Source organism: Mangifera indica, chromosome 2, assembly GCF_011075055.1.
Source record: "Mangifera indica cultivar Alphonso chromosome 2, CATAS_Mindica_2.1, whole genome shotgun sequence".
In the NCBI taxonomy this organism is placed as follows: domain Eukaryota; kingdom Viridiplantae; phylum Streptophyta; class Magnoliopsida; order Sapindales; family Anacardiaceae; genus Mangifera; species Mangifera indica.
The window spans coordinates 22,136,308-22,154,659 of NC_058138.1; the positions used below are offsets into that span (position 1 = coordinate 22,136,308).

General features: G+C 34.1%; 4 protein-coding genes, 1 long non-coding RNA gene and 1 other non-coding gene across 8 annotated transcripts; all 6 read right to left on the minus strand.

The window, feature by feature from the left end:
• Positions 1-1,205: 1,205 nt before the first annotated feature.
• LOC123201003 (L-type lectin-domain containing receptor kinase S.4-like) lies at positions 1,206-5,277 on the minus strand. Its single transcript, XM_044616447.1, has 7 exons — positions 4,041-5,277; positions 3,280-3,393; positions 3,005-3,168; positions 2,636-2,846; positions 2,313-2,550; positions 2,074-2,227; positions 1,206-1,973 (listed from the first exon to the last, which is right to left on the minus strand). The coding sequence occupies exons 1-7, from the start codon at positions 4,867-4,869 to the stop codon at positions 1,686-1,688; spliced, it is 1,998 nt and encodes a 665-aa protein (XP_044472382.1). The 5' UTR covers positions 4,870-5,277; the 3' UTR covers positions 1,206-1,685.
• TRNAA-AGC lies at positions 5,211-5,283 on the minus strand. Its single transcript has one exon. It is a non-coding gene; the product is annotated as a tRNA-Ala (tRNA).
• Positions 5,284-6,372: 1,089 nt separating this feature from the next.
• LOC123208706 (L-type lectin-domain containing receptor kinase S.4-like) lies at positions 6,373-9,388 on the minus strand. The gene is made up of 6 exons (XM_044626223.1): positions 8,497-9,388; positions 7,870-8,099; positions 7,500-7,710; positions 7,176-7,413; positions 6,948-7,101; positions 6,373-6,842 (listed from the first exon to the last, which is right to left on the minus strand). Exons 1-6 carry the CDS (start codon positions 9,386-9,388, stop codon positions 6,531-6,533), a joined length of 2,037 nt encoding a protein of 678 aa, XP_044482158.1. The 3' UTR covers positions 6,373-6,530.
• A 2,228-nt stretch (positions 9,389-11,616) lies between these two features.
• On the minus strand, positions 11,617-13,381 carry LOC123201029 (transcription factor Pur-alpha 1-like). Of its 2 annotated transcripts, none has more exons than XM_044616476.1 (3): positions 12,603-13,037; positions 12,408-12,455; positions 11,617-12,150 (listed from the first exon to the last, which is right to left on the minus strand). In XM_044616476.1, the coding sequence occupies exons 1-3, from the start codon at positions 12,888-12,890 to the stop codon at positions 12,142-12,144; spliced, it is 345 nt and encodes a 114-aa protein (XP_044472411.1). In that variant the 5' UTR covers positions 12,891-13,037; the 3' UTR covers positions 11,617-12,141. The 2 variants fall into 2 exon arrangements, 1 of the variants encoding a protein (XP_044472411.1); XR_006498700.1 differs by lacking the exon at positions 11,617-12,150 and adding an exon at positions 13,054-13,381 and having other exon boundaries at positions 12,157-12,455; positions 12,603-12,878.
• Positions 13,382-14,012: 631 nt separating this feature from the next.
• LOC123201041 lies at positions 14,013-14,936 on the minus strand. 2 transcript variants are annotated; one of them, XR_006498704.1, is made up of 3 exons: positions 14,811-14,936; positions 14,582-14,706; positions 14,013-14,480 (listed from the first exon to the last, which is right to left on the minus strand). It is a non-coding gene; the product is annotated as an uncharacterized LOC123201041 (long non-coding RNA). The 2 variants fall into 2 exon arrangements; XR_006498702.1 differs by having other exon boundaries at positions 14,582-14,736.
• A 555-nt stretch (positions 14,937-15,491) lies between these two features.
• LOC123201012 (L-type lectin-domain containing receptor kinase V.9-like) lies at positions 15,492-17,122 on the minus strand. Its single transcript, XM_044616458.1, has one exon. It carries the CDS (start codon positions 17,082-17,084, stop codon positions 16,149-16,151), a length of 936 nt encoding a protein of 311 aa, XP_044472393.1. The 5' UTR covers positions 17,085-17,122; the 3' UTR covers positions 15,492-16,148.
• Positions 17,123-18,352: the final 1,230 nt, after the last annotated feature.

Sequence of the window (18,352 nt, forward strand, 5' to 3'; positions counted from 1 at the left end):
TTTATTTTCTTCAACGATTTTATATCTTTTTATAACCTTTTTTACTCTTTTATAATTTTTCTTTTTCATCATCATCTTCTTGGATCTTTCACATCCAGAACACTCATCAATCGAAGAGCAATCAAAATGTTTTGACTACTCCAACCCTTCCTAATCAATTTGTAGTGATAATACCTTCAATAGATACTAAATATCGTTGAAAATTTATATGACCAACCGACTAGTCACTCAAAGTTAATATATATCATTTCCTTTGACGATTCCTTCATGCATAAGAGAGAAGAAAATGTTTTCATGCTTTAACAAGAGGAAAAATATATTACACAAATATTGGAATATATATAAATGTGAAATATCATGACCCAATTCAACAATTTTTATTAACCAATTAAACATATACAATAAGCACATACATAAAATGCGACAGTACAACAATACATATAAACAATAAATATCAAAGAAGGAGAAAGAATATTTTATGTTCAGGCTGATCTCATAGAAGATGCAAGAAATGAAGAGCTATCTATATATAAGTATATTATATCTTAAACTTATCATAATGTGATATCACATGTATCCAGATATAGCAAGTTCTAGGTCATTACAGAAGGCAGAGGAAGAAACTAGTGCGGTGGAGCACGTGATGCATTGTTAGAAGTGAATTTTGTTCATGGACTTTTGTTATTGGTGGACAAAATATACGCAGCCACATGTTGTTTAACATCTATATATATAATAAATGAAAAGGACGTAGAGCTGAATGCTATTGGTTACTTTAACAGATGGAAGTGCGGAAAGAGAATTGAGTTGGTAATTATTAAAACTTTTATTATTACATCTGTACATTCAACTGTGGATTAATGAGTAGTCATTGCCACTTCAAGCTAAATAGCAACTGAAGAAAACTTGGATGAGGCTCTTTCATTGGTTAGCGCTTGCTTGCTTGCTTGCATTGCATGGCTCATGGCTGAAGGTTGAAGTCATGGCTCATGATGGCTCACAATGCTGCTGCATGTATAACTCATATAAGAACCACCATATCATCTTCTGCTTCTTCTTGATCAAGATTCCTTTGGATACATTGAAAGCCTTTATGAGAGCTGAAAATGGAATTTTTTCCTTTCCCAGTCCAATATCGATCTTACAATCACTGTGTTAGATAAAGTCAAATCTACTAATACATATCAAAAAAAAGTTTGGACACATTTATTTTCGGAATGCAAATCTTCTCTAAGTTGGTTTTACAACATTGAAAATTCGTTGTTTGATTTTTCATTGGCCTGCGTTTTTATCACTCTGTTTTCCCCACTAACAGATTCTAAGAGGAAGCTGCTTGATTTATCACTCTGTTAATGGCTCCTGAATATACTAGAGATGGCATCTTCACTACAAAATCTGATTTCTTCAGTTTCGGAGTTGGAGGTAGGAAGAGTAAGGGTATTTCTCAGAGGATAGTTTATATTGAAGTCCCTTGACTAGAATTACACAGAAACAATAGCAAGAAAGGAAGAATAAAAGAGAGCTCCCTTATTAGTGCAATTCACCTTATACAAAGAAAAAGGTCCAATTTAAACTAATGGGGAGAAATCATATAGGGCCACAGAATAGAAACAATATCTCCTGAATTCATGCTACTGTGAGACGTTTCGCAGTGTCCTTTATCGTGGATCCATAACAGATAAAGTTTAGTTATTAATTGTATTCCCTGCCTTGTTTATGCCACTCGCATTTTCCCCAACAACCTTTCTTTCAATGCAAAATGCAGGTTGTTTTGGCGCTGGTAATTTTACACCTTCACTTGTTATTGTTAACATAGAAACAACTACTGGCATGCTAGGTCTGTCTATTGGATTGTGTTCAACACAAAGCAGAGCCAAGTTAACGCATTTCAGAACTTGCTCCTCACAACATGAATCTTGTAGTGCTGGATTCCTTAGTTCCATGGCTGAACCTGCCTTCCACAACTGCCATGCCTGGTCAAAACCATTAAACATTAAACATTGAGATGAACATATATGCTGGTTTTAACACATGACAATAATATAGAACAGCAGTACTACATTATGAGCTTACATATCCAACCAGGTTGAGAGGGCTGCCATCATAAAAGATAGTGTTGTTGCACCTCCTACCACTTATGATCTCCAAAACCATCACTCCAAAACTAAATGCATCAGATTTCTCAAAGAAGACACCGTTTATAGCGTATTCAGGAGCCATATAACCACTGAATTTCATTCATAAACTACCAGTTATTATGTCAAAAAATAATAATAATAATAATAATCAAGTTCATTGGAGCATAGACTCACCGTGTGCCCACAACTCTATTTGTATTTGTTTCAGATTCAGTTGTGACAAACACTTCTGCCAAACCAAAGTCGGATATCTTGGGGTTCATGTTTTTGTCAAGCAATATATTACTAGCTTTCAAGTCTCTATGAATTATTTTCAATCTTGAATACTTGTGTAGATAAAGTAGTCCGTGAGCTATTTCTTCAATGACATTAAAACATTTTTTCCAATCAAACAACCTTCTTTCATTAGCATCTGTTAAATAGAAAAAAGAAAGGCTTCAGAAAGGTGTAACATAGTAATCAAACAGAAGTTTAGTTGAACAAACATGCATACATACCAAAAATATAAGTGTCCAAACTATTATTTGGCATGTATTCATAGACCAAAATTTTTTCTTGCCCTTGAATACAGAAACCCAAAAGCCGCACTATATTGGTATGTTGTAATTTAGCTATTATTATAAGCTCTTTCTTGAACTCCACTAATCCTTGTTTTGATTTTCCTGATAGCCTTTTTATTGCCACCTCTTGCCCGCCAGGCAACAAGCCCTGAACAATAAACTAGTCATTGCTTAATATGTTAAACATAAAACTTTGGTGAAAGCAATAATTTTGTCGGTTGTTGTAGCACTTCAGGCAAATGTCACGTCATACTTTTATGGGGAATGTTATTCGATTAAGACGTTACTGTTCTTTTCCAAATATACCTTATAAACAGGTCCAAAACCACCCTCTCCAAGTTTTCTTTGAGACGAGAAGTTATCTGTGGCTAACTTAATGGATGACACTTTATATACTTTCAAGTTGAAGCCTTTCTTTCCATCGATCTCAAGCTCCTTTGCTTCACTCATTAAGTCAAATAGAAACTTTGCTGTTTGGAAATTAACAAGAAAATTTGGTCAGCTACTTACCAAAAAAAAAAAATGGTTGATCAGCTTGGCATTCTATAAAATATATAATCATAATATCTGCTTTTCATTACCTTCTAGTTGAAATCTTCTCCATCTAATGAAGGAAAAAAAAGCCAAGACGAGTATAATGATCGATCCAACCACTATAGCCAGTGAAGTCCCCATCAATCTCAATATATAAGGAACTGCATCTCCCAATAGTGAATTCATTTACTAATAATGTCTTCTTCATATCAACTAAGTATGTATATACTTTCAACTGGCAAATTTCAACACCATTGCTCTAAAATGATAGTTTGAATGGCATAGGAGAGACTTGATCAAGCATAGGATTGGATTCGAACCGAACTGAGCTCGAGCTCGCTTGAGGCTCGACTTAAGAATAATATAGCTTGAGCTCGAGCTCGGGCTCGTTATGCTTGAGCTCAAACTCGGCTCGGCTCGCTTCAAATTCGAATTTTCGTTATTAAAACGACGTCGTTTTAATATATATTAGTCAAAACGACATCGTTTTTTATCTAAAATTTTAATTTATAAACTTTGATAATTAAGCTCGAGCTCAAAAACATTAGCTCGAGCTCGCTCGAGCTAGCTTAGGGCCAACTCGTTTCGAGCTCGACTCAAATCCAAGCCTAATCAAGCAAGAGAACATGAATTCCAAATCTATACTTCTTTGAATTTTTTACACGAAATTTGACATGGTACAAACACAATCCCGGATTTATTATGTCTATATATATAGTAAGTTACATAAATTATAATTATGATTTTTTCAAACTCAATTATTTTTCAAAGACCTTTTAACTCGATCAACTATAATTTATTGTCAAACCTGTCAGCTGTTTCTTCTTCAGAGGAATTGAAGGAAGAGAAGAGAGATCAAGAGCTCCAGCTTCTCCATTGATTTTAAAACTCCACCCTAAAATATAATGAGAACTAGAAAGCTGACCTGTTGAAGAAGTGAAGCCAATATACATGAACTCATTGAAGATGGGTGAAAGATTTACGTTAACAGACAATAAGGGCAATCTTGGTCTGGGATAGTTTGGAGAGATGGTGACATTTAGTAAATTTTCAGATGCATCGTAATCGATCCATGCCAGAATTGGTTTTCCACTCTTGAGACTCAAGAGTTGTATGGTTGAACTGTTATCGAAGTATGCTGCAGTTGAAGATTTAATCGAAATCAAACTGTTGATGTCGATGCCAACATGGTTGTCGTTGATATCTAAGAACTCCTTATTTTGAAATGTATCAAACTCCACCGCAAATAGTTGATTTGTGACGCTTCCAACTAGATACTTACTTGATGAATCATTGAGTTCATCAGATGGTGATACGATGAAGCTGAGGCCATGGCCACCACGACCTGGAGACCGAGGGACGATACCCAGGACAAATGAGGAAGAGAAAGAAAAGACTTGTCCATTTGTGGAGTTCTTGAACTGGATCGGCGAGCTGTAGAAGGCTTGACCTTGTATATTATTGCTGGTATAGTCAGTTAAGCGAAGAATGCCATTTTTCTCGATTTTTGCATCTCGACGTAAGGTTATGTTGGTGCTCAACTCTTTGAATCCTGGAAAAAACAGTTCGTTGAATTGGGATGATACTAGAGTGGAGAGAAACAATAAAGAAGAGAAAAATATGAGAAAATTGCTCATTGAAGGTACAAAAAAGGGAGAGAAATTGCAAACTATTTGAGTTGGAAGGAACCATTTTGAGGAAACAGATTCTTATAAAGCTGAAGTAAGTTTTCAAGCAGAGGCAAATGTAGTCAAAGCGATTCATGTAAAGTCCGTAAAGGCGGCTCCGTGATTTAGGATTTTGTATAGACAAAACTCAGCCTCGGAAAATTCTGGGATAAGAATGTTGTCGCCACTAACAGTTTCAAACTGTTGGGGTCCATTGAAAGACTACTTCGAAGCCACGAGATAGGTTAGTGAGGAGACAACAACCAGGAACAAAGAGAACGACGAGAGGGGAATGGTATAAAAACGATGAATGGAGATGCGGGGTATCGATCCCGGTACCTCTCGCATGCTAAGCGAGCGCTCTACCATCTGAGCTACATCCCCTTCTCATCTTGACAGCTACAAATTTTTTTAAATAATGTTCATATGATTTCAGATTTAGTTCAATTGCATTTCGTGAAAAACAGAAAATGTTCAAATCATTTGTTCGCCGTTGAGTTTGATACAACATTCTTTCACTGAAAGCCCAATTAGCGGTTTGTTGGGTCTTGATGCTTGTGTATAAAAAATAAAAGGTTAAAGTTTTATCATTGTAAAATGTTTATAATTCAAAACCTACCTATTAATATCCTCTTAAATATAGTATACATTACTGAGCAATCCCAACATTCTTGTCTAGCCCAAAATAAGCCAAATTCGAGCTAATAACCCTTGCTCGAATTTGAATTAAGTCAGATCAAATATAATAAATTATTAAAAAATTATTAATATTTGTATGTTCTTTCGTAACTTTTTATCTTTTCAACAATTTTTTTTGTTTATTAATAAATTTTTTCTTCAACTATCTTTTCCATCATCATCTTCAATGATTTTTCTTTTCTTCTTTTTATGATAATAAGGGATTTTTCTGACGAGTTTAAATTGACAATCCTTCTTCTCTTTTTTTTTGTACTTAATAGCAATTTTTTTAATGAGTTTAAAGTAGCGCTTATTCGAATTTAGCTTATATTCACCACTTGGCTGAAGGTGATGGATACATACTTCATGAAGTAGAGGACTTGATGTTCAGGGTTTTGTGTAACAAGTGAAACTTGTCATCTACAAATATCATGATTTCGGTGTGGCAAAGATTTTCACCATAACTAAATCTGATTCATATACAAATAGAATCCTTGGAACAGGGTGAGTAGTATATCATAAAGTTAAACTTTCTCCGTTATATAAGATGTAGATATTGCTGCATCTCAATTATGTACTTGTTACATAGTAACTGGCTGTACTTGGTGAATGAATTCAGTGGTTATATGGCTTTTGAATATGCTAGAGGTGGCATCTTCTCTACGAAATCTGATTTCTTCAGTTTCGGTGTTTTAGCATTGGAGATCGTAAGTGTTAGGAGGAGTAACTACAGAATTTCTCAGAGGATAGTTTACATTGAAGTCCCTTGACTAGAATAACACTGAAACAATAGCAAGAAAGGAAGAAGAAAAGAGAGATCCCTTATTTGTGCAATTCACCTTATACAAAGAAAAAGGTCCAATTTAAACTAATGGGGAGAAATCATATAGGGCCACAGAATAGGAACAATATCTCCTGAATTCATGCTACTGTGAGATGTTTCCAAGTGTCCTTTATCGTGGCTCCAGCACAGATATAGTTAAGTTATTTTTTGTATTCTCTGCCTTGTTTATGCCACTTGCTTTGTCCCCAACAATCTTTCTTTCAATGCAAAATGCAGGCTGTTTTGGCACCGGTAATTTCACACCTTCACCTGTTATTAACAGAGAAACAACTACTGACATGATAGGTCTGTCTATTGGATTGTGTTCAACACAAAGCAGAGCCAAGTTAATGCATTTCCGAACTTGCTCTTCACAACATGAATCATAAAGTGTTGGATTCATTAGTTCCATGGATGAACCTTCCTTCCACAACTGCCATGCCTGTGTCAAAACCATTAACCATTAAACATTGAGATAAACATATATGCTGGTTTTTAACACATGATAATAATAATAAAGGACAGCAGCACTACGTTATGAACTTACATATCCAACAAGGTTGAGAGGGCTGCCATCATAAAAGATAGTGTTGTTGCACCTCCTACCACTTATGATTTCCAAAACCAACACTCCGAAACTGAATACATCGGATTTCTCAGAGAAGATGCCGCCTATAGTGTATTCAGGAGCCATATAACCGCTGGATTTCATTCATAAACTATTAGTTATTATAGTAAAAAAAGAATAATCAAGTTCATTGGAGTAGAGACTCACCGTGTGCCCACAACTCTATTCGTATTTGCTTCAGATTCCGTTGTAACAAACACTTTTGCCATACCAAAGTCGGATATCTTGGGATTCATATTTTTGTCAAGCAATATATTACTGGCTTTCAGGTCTCTATGAATTATTTTGAGTCTTGAATGCTTGTGTAGATAAAGTAGTCCATGAGCTATTTCTTCAATGATGTTAAAACATTTTTTCCAATCAAACAACCTTCTTTCATTAGCATCTGTTAAAAAGAAAAAAAAAAAGGCTTGAGAAAGGCGTAACATAGTAATCAAGTAGAATTTTAGTTGAAGAAATATGCATATATACCAAAAATGTAAGTGTCCAAACTTTTATTTGGCATGTATTCATAGACCAAAATTTTCTCTTGCCCTTGAATGCAGAAACCCAAGAGCCGCACCAGACTATTATGTTGTAATCTAGCTACTATTATAAGCTCGTTCTTGAACTCCACTAGTCCTTGTTTTGATCTTCTTGATAATCTCTTTATTGCTACTTCTTGTCCGTCAGACAACAAACCCTGAACAATAATAAATAGTCATTACTTAATATGCTATACATAAACCTTTGGCAAAAGCAATAATTTTGTTAGTTCTTGCAACGCCCCAGACAAATCCCGCCTTAAAAAAGAATGAAAATGTTATTTGATTAGGATGTTGCAGTTTTTTTCCATATATACCTTATAAACAGGTCCATAACCACCCTCTCCAAGTTTACTTTGAGAGGAGAAGTTATCTGTGGCTAACATAATGGATGATACTTTAAAAACTGTCAAGTTGAAGCTTTTCTTTCCGTCAATCTCAAGCTCCTTTGCTTCACTAAATAAGTCAAATAGAAACTTCTCTATTTGGAAATTAACGAGACAAAGTTTGATCAGTTGGCATTCAGTAAAATATATAATTATGATATCTGCTTTTCATTACCTTCTAGTTGAATTCTTCTCAATCTAATGCAGAAAAAAATAGCCAAGACGAGTATAATGATTAGTCCAGCCGCTATAGCAAGTGAAGTCTCCGTCCATTTCAATATCTTAGAAACTGCAGCACTCAATAGTGAAGTCATTTACTAATAATGTCTTCATCCGTTTCTTTGGCCATTTTTTTTTTTTTTGTAATTGCCACTATACTCTGTGTCATATCAATTAAGTACGAATGTAGTTTCAACCGGCAATTTTCGAAAGAGTAGTTTGAATGAACATGTGTTCTAAATCTATTAAACACATATGAGATCAAACTTGTTGAATTTTTTTACCCGACCTATATCTATCATATCTATATAGTTAGTATTCAAAGGTCAATTGTCAAACCTGTCTGCTTTTTCTTGTTCTGAGGAATTGAAGGAAGAGAAGAGAGATCAAGAGCTCGAGCTTCCCCATTGATTTTAAGACTCCACCCTAGAATATAACTACTATCTAAAAATCCTGGTGTAGAAGTGAAGCCAATATACATGAACTCATGAAAGATGGGTGAAAGATTTACTTTATAAGACAATAAGGGCAATCTTGGTCTGGGATAATTTGGAGAGATGGTGACATTCAGTATATTTTCAGATGCATCGTAATCGATCCATGCCAAGATTGGGTTTCCACTCGTTAGACTCAAGTTGTGTATGGTTGAACTGTTATCGAAGTATGCTGCAGCTGGAGATACATTCGAAAACGAACCGTTGATAGCGATGTTAACATGGTTGCCCTCGATCACACCAGGCTTAATAATTTTAACTGTACCAAACTCAACGGCAAATAAAGGATTTGTAAAGTTTCTCATATTGGTTTGATTAAGGAGTCCTAGATCCTGACTTGGTAAATCACTGAGTTCAATAGATGGTGATATGGTGAAGGTGAGGCCACCAAAATCTGGAAGGCGAGAGACGATACCTAGCACAAATGTGGAAGAGAAATTAAAGACTTGTTGATTTGTGGAGTTCTTGAACTGGATCGGCAAGCGATAGAAGGCTTGACCTTCTGTAAGACCGGAATATTTTGTTAGACGAAGAATACCATTTTTCTCGATTATTGCAGCTTGACGTAAGGTTATGTTGGTGCTAAAATCTTTGAAGCCTGGAAAAAAGAGTTCATTGAGTTGGGATGATACTAGAGTGGAGAAACACAAGAGAACAGAGAAAAATACGGGAAAATTACTCATGGAAGGTACAAAAACGGAGAGAAATTGCAAAGTAATGGAGTAGGAAGAAACCATTACAGATTCTTATAAAGCAGAAGTAAGTTTCCAAGCAGGGACATATGAGAAGACGACAACTAGGTGAAAAAGAATGACGATAGAACAAAGGTTTAAGAAAATGAATGGAGATGCCGGCCGTTGAAATATTTTGGCCTATACCAGGCATTTAAATATTTTTCGGCCGAAGGTATTGTCCTCACCAAAGGAATGCGGATGATCCAAGTTCTCACTTTTTATTTTTAAAATCTCCGTATAGTTAAAATTAACAAAATTATAATCTTTTAAAATTTTATTTTCTTTTTCTCACCTGAATTTTAAAAGTTAATAATTTTCTATTTTAAGTCAAGTTTTAAAAAATTCACATTTATCTTCTAGGCTATATTTTTAATATTTGACCATTCTCTTCGACATTATCATCAACTGTCTCGTTCTCAATAGTTTCTCTTCCTTTAATGGTTTGTTTCAATAAAACCCTAACCCTTTTAGTATTGTGTAAAGCCGCCTGGGAAAACGAGTTTGACAATCTCGTCTTTGTCATTAGTAAAAACAATTCATCTTTTTAGAAGATGTTGCACGATACCGAAAAGGTTAGAGTTTTATTGAGATAAACCATTGAGAGAAGGGAAACTGTTAAGAGGGAGAGACAATCGACAATGACACTAAAGAGAGTGGTTGGATATTGAAGATAAACCCAAAATATTATTATTATTTTTTAATTTGGTTAGCATAAAAATTATTATTTTTTAAAATTTAAGAGGAAAAAAAGATAAAAATTTAATTTATTTTTAATATTATATATAAAATAATAATTTTACTTTCAAAATTAATAGACATAACAGTTCATAAATGGATAAATGAGATTTTTAAAATTAAAAGATGAAAAATTAAGAAATCAACAATCATTGGGTGGGAACAAGCCATTTTTATTTGATGCGAACTTTTCTCCGATCATTAATAAATGCTATATGATTTCACATTAGCATTGTTTAACTGTTGTGAAAATTTTAAATCATTTGTTTGCTGAGTTTGATACAGTTAATGGATTTGCAGAAGACAGGCCCGGATTCAGCAACCATGTTGGTGTCGACATCAACAGCTTCAACTCGTATGCCTCTGAACCTGCTTGCTACACGCATCAGCAGTTCTAAGAGTTGAACCTGGAAACTGGAAAAACAATCCAAGCTTGGGGCACAAACTTAGAACTGGATTTGGCTGGGCTAAAATTTCCGGCCCAAACGACATTATTTCAATAAAAAGCGTAATTAGCTGTTTGTTGGGTCTCCTTGTGTGTATTATAAATATAAGTTTAAAGCTATGCCAATTATAACTGAGACTCAGTATGCAAATGGTAAAAATGTCTATAATTTAAAACCTGCTTTTATTAATATCCTCTTAAATAAAGTATATATTACTGAACAATCCCAAAATCATTATTAAAAACAAGCCAAATTCACACTGATAATCTCTGCTTGAACTCTCCGTTGACATTTTTATCTTTTTCAACAATTTTATATCTTTTTTTATAATTTTTCTTATTCTTTGAAAATTTTTCTTCTTCATTGTTCTTTTTCATCATTATCTTCGATTTTTTTCTTCTCTTTTGTTTGTACTTATCGACAACTTTTCTTACTATTTCATCGTTTAGTTTAAGATAATTCAAACTCAAATTAGTTTTTGTTAAAGTAGGGTTTGAATTCACCTCTGACTTGCAGAAGATGGATTCCAACTTCATTGAGTAGACAACTTGATGTTCAAGGTTTTATGTACCAAGTGAAACTCGTCATATACAAATATCATGATTTTCAATTTTTCACATCCAAAACACTTGTTAATCGAAGAGCTATCAAAAGGTTTTGATTGCTCCATCCCTTTCTAATCAATTTGTAGTGGCAAATGCCTTCAATAGGTACTCAATGTTGTTGAAAACCTATATAGCCAACCGACTAGTCACTCAAAGTTAATATATATCATTTCCTTTGACGATTTCTTCATGCATAGGAAAGAAGAAAATGTTTTCATGCTTTAACAAGAGGAAAAATATATTACACAAATATTGGAATATATATAAATATGAAATATCATGATCCAATTCAACAATTTTTTTTAACCATTTAAACATACACAATAAGCACAAACATAAAATGCGACAGTGCAACAATACATATAAACAATAAATATCATCAAAGAAGAATTGAATTTAAAAAAAAAAAATTATATTTTTCAATTTAATTAATATTTATCTCACAATAAGAATATTTTATTTTCAGGCTGATCTCATAGAAGATGCAAGAAATGAAGAGCTAGCTATATATAAGTATATTATATCTTAATCTTATCATAATGTGATGTCACATGCATCTATATATAGCAAGTTCTAGGTCATTACAGAAGGCAGAAGAAGAAACTAGTCCGGTGGAGCACGTGATGCATTGTTAAAAGTGAATTTTGTTCATGGACTTTTGATATTTATGGACAAAATATACGCAGCCACATGTTGTTTAACATCTATACACAAGTGTGTACGCATAAGTTGCCATAAAAATCTCAAGTACATTCTTCTGCTTAATTATCAAATTTAAAGAAGAGTGCAAGATTATTTCAAGAAGCACATCTCCGGCCTCAGCATTGAGCTCATATTTCACTACCCAGTTGAAAGCTCCAGCAATTGTGCAAAGTTCCATCAAACATACATATCTGTTGACTTACTATTGCATTACTTTACATCCAGCAAAAATTTGTACGCAATGCAGATTCTAACAATCCACATTATCTCACTGTACCTTTAATTCAAAAGATACCAAAATCTTCATCAGTCATGTATAAATTCATAATACACATGAAACCCACATTTGGCCAAGTAATCGCTACAGTATTCTTGAATCTATGATAAATGGTCACAAAACTGATTATACTTTTTAGTAATTTTCCTCCTCATTCCAACAAATTTATAAAATGCAGACAACCAATGGTCACTAAGATGAATTACAATACAAGCACTAGGAAATAAGTGGAGACAAAGACTACCATTTTACTTTACCTTTAGAAAGTGGCCCCATTTGTTCTGCCCAACTTGAAAGAGGAACTCCTAAGCACAGAAAGAACAAGAAAAAGTTAGAAAAAAATTCAATGAAAAAGGTCTCCATCCCAGATTTTGAAACCCGGTTATTAATAAAAAAAACTGTCCCGGAAAAAACAAAAGAGAGAAATGAAAGCGAGAGTACAGTACAAGTACCACTTTGTCATCGATCTTGAGTTGTTTTGGTTTGCCAGAGCCCTTCTTCGGTGTGTTGTTTTCAGAACCAGAACAAAAGCCTTCCAAAAAAACCAAGAAGGCAGTAAGTCCCCTTGAAGGGATCAAAATGGAGTGATCCTTCAGTGTTGATATTAGCATGAATTGATGGTGAGCATTCTCCTTGTACTCAAAACAGAACTCACTCTGCTCTATCTGCATGTCCTTTCGTAGAAACAACACTTCCATATCACCGAAATAGCCTCCCGCCCCTGGTTCCTGCTTCTCCATTTCCCAAACACCAAACAAAGAATAATGGAGAAGATCACTTTCAGAGACTAAAGAAATGTAAAATAAATGAAAAGGGCGTGGAGCTGAATGCTATTGGTTACTTTAACAAATGGAAGTACGGAAAGAGAATGGAGTTAGTAAATATAAAAACTTTTATTATTACATCTGTATATTCAACCGTGGATTAATGAGTAGTCATTCCCACTTCAAGCTAAGCGACAACTGATGAAAACTTGGACGAGGTTCTTTCATTGGTTAGCGCTTGCTTGCTTGCATTGCATGGCTCAAGGCTGAAGGTTGAAGTCATGGCTCATGATGGCTCATGACTTCAACAATCTAGAACACAATGCTGCAGCATATATAACTTATATAAGAACCACCATATTATTTTCTCTTTCCCAATCCAACGTCAGTCTGACAATCACTGGATTAGGTGAAGTCAAACTATGAATACATATCAAAGAAAAGCTTGGACACATTTATTTCCTGGATGCAAATCTTCTCTAAGTTGGTTTTACAACATTGAAAATTCTTTGTTTAATTTTTCATAAGCCTGAGTTTTTATTACTCTGTTTTCCCCACTAACAGATTCTAAGAGGAAGCTGCTTGATTAAAAACAAAAAAAAATGTTTTGACATCATCGAAGAAATAGCTCAAGGATTGGTTTACCTCCAGAGGTACTCAAGGCTAACAATAATCCATAGAGATTTGAAATCTAGCAATTTATTGCTAGACAAAAAACAAGAATACCAAGATTTCTGATTTTGATATGGCAAAGATTTTCACCATAACGGAATCTGCCGCATATACAAATAGAATCACTGGAACACAGTGAATATGTCCTAAAGTTAAAATATCTCCCTATTGTAAGATGTAGATTTTGCAGCACCTCAATTATTTACTTGTTACATAGTAACTGGTTGTATTTGGTGAATGAAATCCAGAGGTTATATAGCTCCTAAATATACTAGAGATGACATCTTCTCTATGAAATCTGATGTCTTCAGTTTCGGAGTTTTAGCATTGGAGATCATAAGTGGTTGGAAGAGTAACGGTATTTCTCACAGGATAGTTTATATTGAAGTCCCTTGACTAGAATTACACTGAAACAATAGCAAGAAAGGAAGAAGAAAAGAGAGTTCCCTTATTTGTGCAATTCACCTTATACAAAGAAAAAGGTCCAATTTAAACTAATGGGGAGAAATCATATAAGGCCACAGAATAGGAACAATATCTCCTAAATTCATGCGACTGTGAGATGTTTCCAAGTGTCCTCTATCGTGGATCCATCACTGATAAAGTTAAGTTATTAATTGTATCCTCTGCCTTGTTTATGCCACTCGCATTGTCCCCAACAACCCTTCTTTCAATGCAAAATGCTGGCTGTTTCGGCACTGGTAATTTTACACCTTCACTTGTTATTGTTAACATAGAAACAACTACTGACATGCTAGGTCTGTCTATTGGATTGTGTTCAACACAAAGCAGAGCCAAGTTAATGCATCTCAGGACCTGCTCTTCACAACATGAATCATGTAGTGTTGAATTCATTAGTTCCATGGCTGAACCTTCCTGCCACAACTGCCATGCCTGTGTCAAAACCATTAACTATTAAACATTGAGATGAACATATATGCTGGTTTTAACACATGATAATTATAAAGAACAGCAGAGCTAGATTATGAACTTACATATCCAACAAGGTTGAGAGGGCTGCCATCACAAAAGATAGTGTTGTTGCACCTCCTACCACTTATGATCTCTAAAACCAACACTCCGAAACTGAATACATCAGATTTCTCAGAGAAGATGCCCCCTAATAACGTATTCAGGAGCCATATAACCACTGGATTTCATTTATAAACTATCAATTATTATGGTTAAAAAACAATAATAAAGTTCATTTGAGTAGAGACTCACCGTGTACCCACAACTCTATTCGTAGTTGCTTCAGATTCAGTTGTGGCAAACACTTCTGCCATACCAAAGTCGGATATCTTGGGGTTCATATTTTTGTCAAGCAATATATTGCTGGCTTTCAGGTCTCTTGAATTATTTTGAGTCTTGAATACTTGTGTAGATAAAGTAGTCCATGAGTTATTTCTTTAGTGATGTTAAAACATTTTTTCCAATCAAACAACCTTCTTTCATTAGCATCTGTTAAAAAAGAAAAAGAAACAATTGAGAAATGTGTAGCATAGTAGTCAAGCAGAATTTTAATTGAAGAACTATGCATATATACCAAAAATGTAAGTGTCCAAACTTTTATTTGGCATATATTCATAGACCAAAATTTTCTCTTGCCCCTGAATGCAGAAACTAAAGAGCCGCACCAGATTGTTATGTTGTAATGTAGCTATTATTATAAGCTCTTTCTTGAACTCCACTAGTCCTTGTTTTGATCTTCCTGATAATCTCTTTATTGTTACTTCTTGTCCGTCAGACAACAAACCCTGAACAATAATAAATAGTCATTGCTTAATATGCTATACATAAACTTTTGGCGAAAGCAATAATTTTGTTGGGTCTCGTAACACCCCAAGCAAATTTCACCTCAACATTGTATGAGAATGTTACAGTTATTTTCCGAATATACCTTGTAAACTGGTCCATAACTACCCTCTCCGAGTTTACTTTTAGACGAGAAGTTATTTGTAGCTAACATAATGGATGACACTCTAAATACTTTCAAGTTGAAGCCTTTCTTTCCATCAATTTCAAGCTCCTTTGCTTCACTCATTAAATCAAATAGAAACTTTGCTGTTTGGAAATTAACGAGACAAAGTTGGATCAGCTGACATTCAGTAAAATATATAATCATAATATCTGCTTTTCATTACCTTCTAGACGAAATTTTCTCCATCTAATACAGAAAAAAATAGCCAAGACGAGTATAACGATCAAGCCAACCACTATAGCAAGTGAAGTCCCCGTCCATTTCAATATCTTCGGAACTGCAGCACTCAATAGTGAAATCATTTACTAATAATGTCTTCATCCATTTTTTTGACCATTTTTATTTTATTTTTTTGTAATTGTCACTATACTAGTGTGTCATATCAATTAAAAACGAATATAGTTTCAATCGGCCATTTTCGAAAGGGTGGTTTGAACTTTGAACGAACATGTGAGATCAAACTTGTTGAATTTTTTTACCCGACCTATATTTATCATGTCTATATATATATATAGTAAGTTACATAAATTATAATTTTGATTTTTTTTCAAACACAATTGTTTTTCCAAGGGCTTTTAAGTCTATCTACTATAATTTAGTATTCGAAGGTCAATTGTCAAACCTGTCCGCTTTTTCTTTTTCTGAGGAATTGAAGGAAGAGAAGAGAGATCAGGAGCTCCAGCTTCTCCATTGATTTTAAAACTCCACCCTGAAATATAATGAGAACTAGAAAGCCTACCTGTTGCAGCAGTGAAGCCAATATACATGAACTCATGAAAGATGGGTGAAAGATTTACTTTATAAGACAATAAGGGCAATCTTGGTCTGGGATAGTTTGGACAGATGGTGACATTTAGTAAATTTTCAGATGCATCGTAGTCGATCCATGCCAAGATTGGCTTTCCAGTCTTGAGACTCAAGTTTTGTATGGTTGAACTGTTATCCAAGTATGCTGCAGTTGAAGATTTATTCGAAATCAAGCTGTTGATGTCGATGCCAACATGGTTGCCGTCGATATCTCCAAACTCAAAATCTTGAACTGTATCAAACTCAACGGCAACTAAATGATTTCTGAAGTTTCCATCATTGGTTGAATTAAGGAGTCCTAGATACTGACTTGGTAAACCACTGAGTTCAATAGATGGTGATATGGTGAAGGCGAGGCCACCAAAATCTGGAAGGTGAGAGACGATACCTGGAACAAATGTGGATGAGAAATTAAAGACTTGTTGATTTGTGGAGTTCTTGAACTGGATCGGCGAGCGATAGAAGGCTTGACCTTCTGTAAGACCGGAATTTTTTGTTAGGTGAAGAATGCCATTTTTCTCGATTATTGCAGCTTGACGTAAGGTTATGTTGGTGCTAAAATCTTTGAATCCTGGAAAAAAGAGTTCATTGAGTTGGGATGATACTAGAGTGGAGAAACACAAGAGAACAGAGAAAAATATGGGAAAATTGCTCATGGAAGGTACAAAAACGGAGAGAAATTGCAAAGTAATGGAGTAGGAAGAAACCATTACAGATTCTTATAAAGCAGAAGTAAGTTTCCAAGCAGGGACACATGAGAAGACGACAACCAGGTAAAAAGAGAATGACGATAGAAAAAAGGTATAAGAAAATGAATGGCGATGCCGGCTGTTGAAATATTTTGGCCTATACCAGGCATTTAAATGTTTTTTAGGCCAAAGATCTTATTCTCATCCAAAGATTGCTGATTATTCAAGTTCTCACTTTTAACTTTTAAAATTTGATTTACTTTAACAAAACCTTAATTTTTTAAAATTTTATTCTTTTTTTCCCACTTGATTTGAAAAAGTTAACAATTTTCTCTCTTAAATCAGGTTTTGAAAAATCCTAATCTTTCATTAGCATTTGGTAAAAAGAAAAAGGAACGGCTTGAGAAATGTATAACATAGTAATCAAGCAAAAGTTTAGTAGAAGAAATATGCATATATACCTAAAATATAAATGTCAAAACTTTTATTTAACATATATTTATAACCTTTGAATGCAGAAACCTAATAACTGCACCACGGTATGTTATAATTTAACTACTATTATAAACTCTTTTTTGAACTCCACTAATCCTTATTTCAATCTTCTAGATAGTCTTTTTATTGTTATTTCTTAACTATCAGGTAACAAATCTTCAACAATAATAAATAGTTATTACTTAGTATGTTAGACATAAACTTTTGGCAAAACTAACAATTTTGTCAATTTTCGTAATACCTCAAGCAAATTCCACGTTAATAAAGTTTAAGGAATGCAATTCGACCAGAATATTACGGTTCTTTTCCAAATATACTTTATAAACAAGTCCAAAACTACCCTCACCAAGTTTACTTTGAGATGAAAAGTTATTTGTAGCTAACTTAATGGATGATATTCTGTGTACTTTCAAGTTGAAGCCTTTCTTTCCACCGATCTCTAGCTCCTTTGTTTCACCCATTAAGTCAAATAGAAACTTTGCTATTTGGAAATTAACGAGACAATGGTTGATCAGTCTGACATTCAATAAAATATACAACTATTGCAATAAAACTATGCATATATATTTTTTTATACATAAATGAGTATATACATAATACATTATTATTTGATACAGTACTGTAACATTCTGATCCAATGGTCCGATCCACTATCAAAATATTATTTATTTTAAACACTTAGTTCATTATAGTTTTGATTTTAAGTTTTGTAGTCCATTAGACACATAGTTCATCATAATTTTAATTTTGGGTTTTACAACTCAAAACCCAAAATATATCTTGACAATTTAAAG

What these genes read in the sequence shown, in the direction of transcription:
- LOC123201029 (XM_044616476.1), bottom strand. Translation starts at nt 12,890, where the DNA reads ATGGAGAAGCAGGAACCAGGGGCGGGAGGCTATTTCGGTGATATGGAA. An exon ending in TCAAGATCGATGACAAAGTG is followed by an intron (nt 12,456 to 12,602) that starts GTACTTGTACTG and finishes TTCTGTGCTTAG; the next exon opens with GAGTTCCTCTTTCAAGTTGG.
- LOC123201003 (XM_044616447.1), bottom strand. Translation starts at nt 4,869, where the DNA reads ATGAGCAATTTTCTCATATTTTTCTCTTCTTTATTGTTTCTCTCCACT. An exon ending in GAAGAAGAAACAGCTGACAG is followed by an intron (nt 3,394 to 4,040) that starts GTTTGACAATAA and finishes TGGGAGATGCAG; the next exon opens with TTCCTTATATATTGAGATTG. An exon ending in GTTTTGGACCTGTTTATAAG is followed by an intron (nt 2,847 to 3,004) that starts GTATATTTGGAA and finishes TTTATTGTTCAG; the next exon opens with GGCTTGTTGCCTGGCGGGCA.
- LOC123208706 (XM_044626223.1), bottom strand. Translation starts at nt 9,388, where the DNA reads ATGGTTTCTTCCTACTCCATTACTTTGCAATTTCTCTCCGTTTTTGTA. An exon ending in GAACAAGAAAAAGCAGACAG is followed by an intron (nt 8,100 to 8,496) that starts GTTTGACAATTG and finishes AATGAAAAGCAG; the next exon opens with ATATCATAATTATATATTTT. An exon ending in AATAGAGTTGTGGGCACACG is followed by an intron (nt 7,102 to 7,175) that starts GTGAGTCTCTAC and finishes AATGAAATCCAG; the next exon opens with CGGTTATATGGCTCCTGAAT.
- LOC123201012 (XM_044616458.1), bottom strand. Translation starts at nt 17,084, where the DNA reads ATGGTTTCTTCCTACTCCATTACTTTGCAATTTCTCTCCGTTTTTGTA.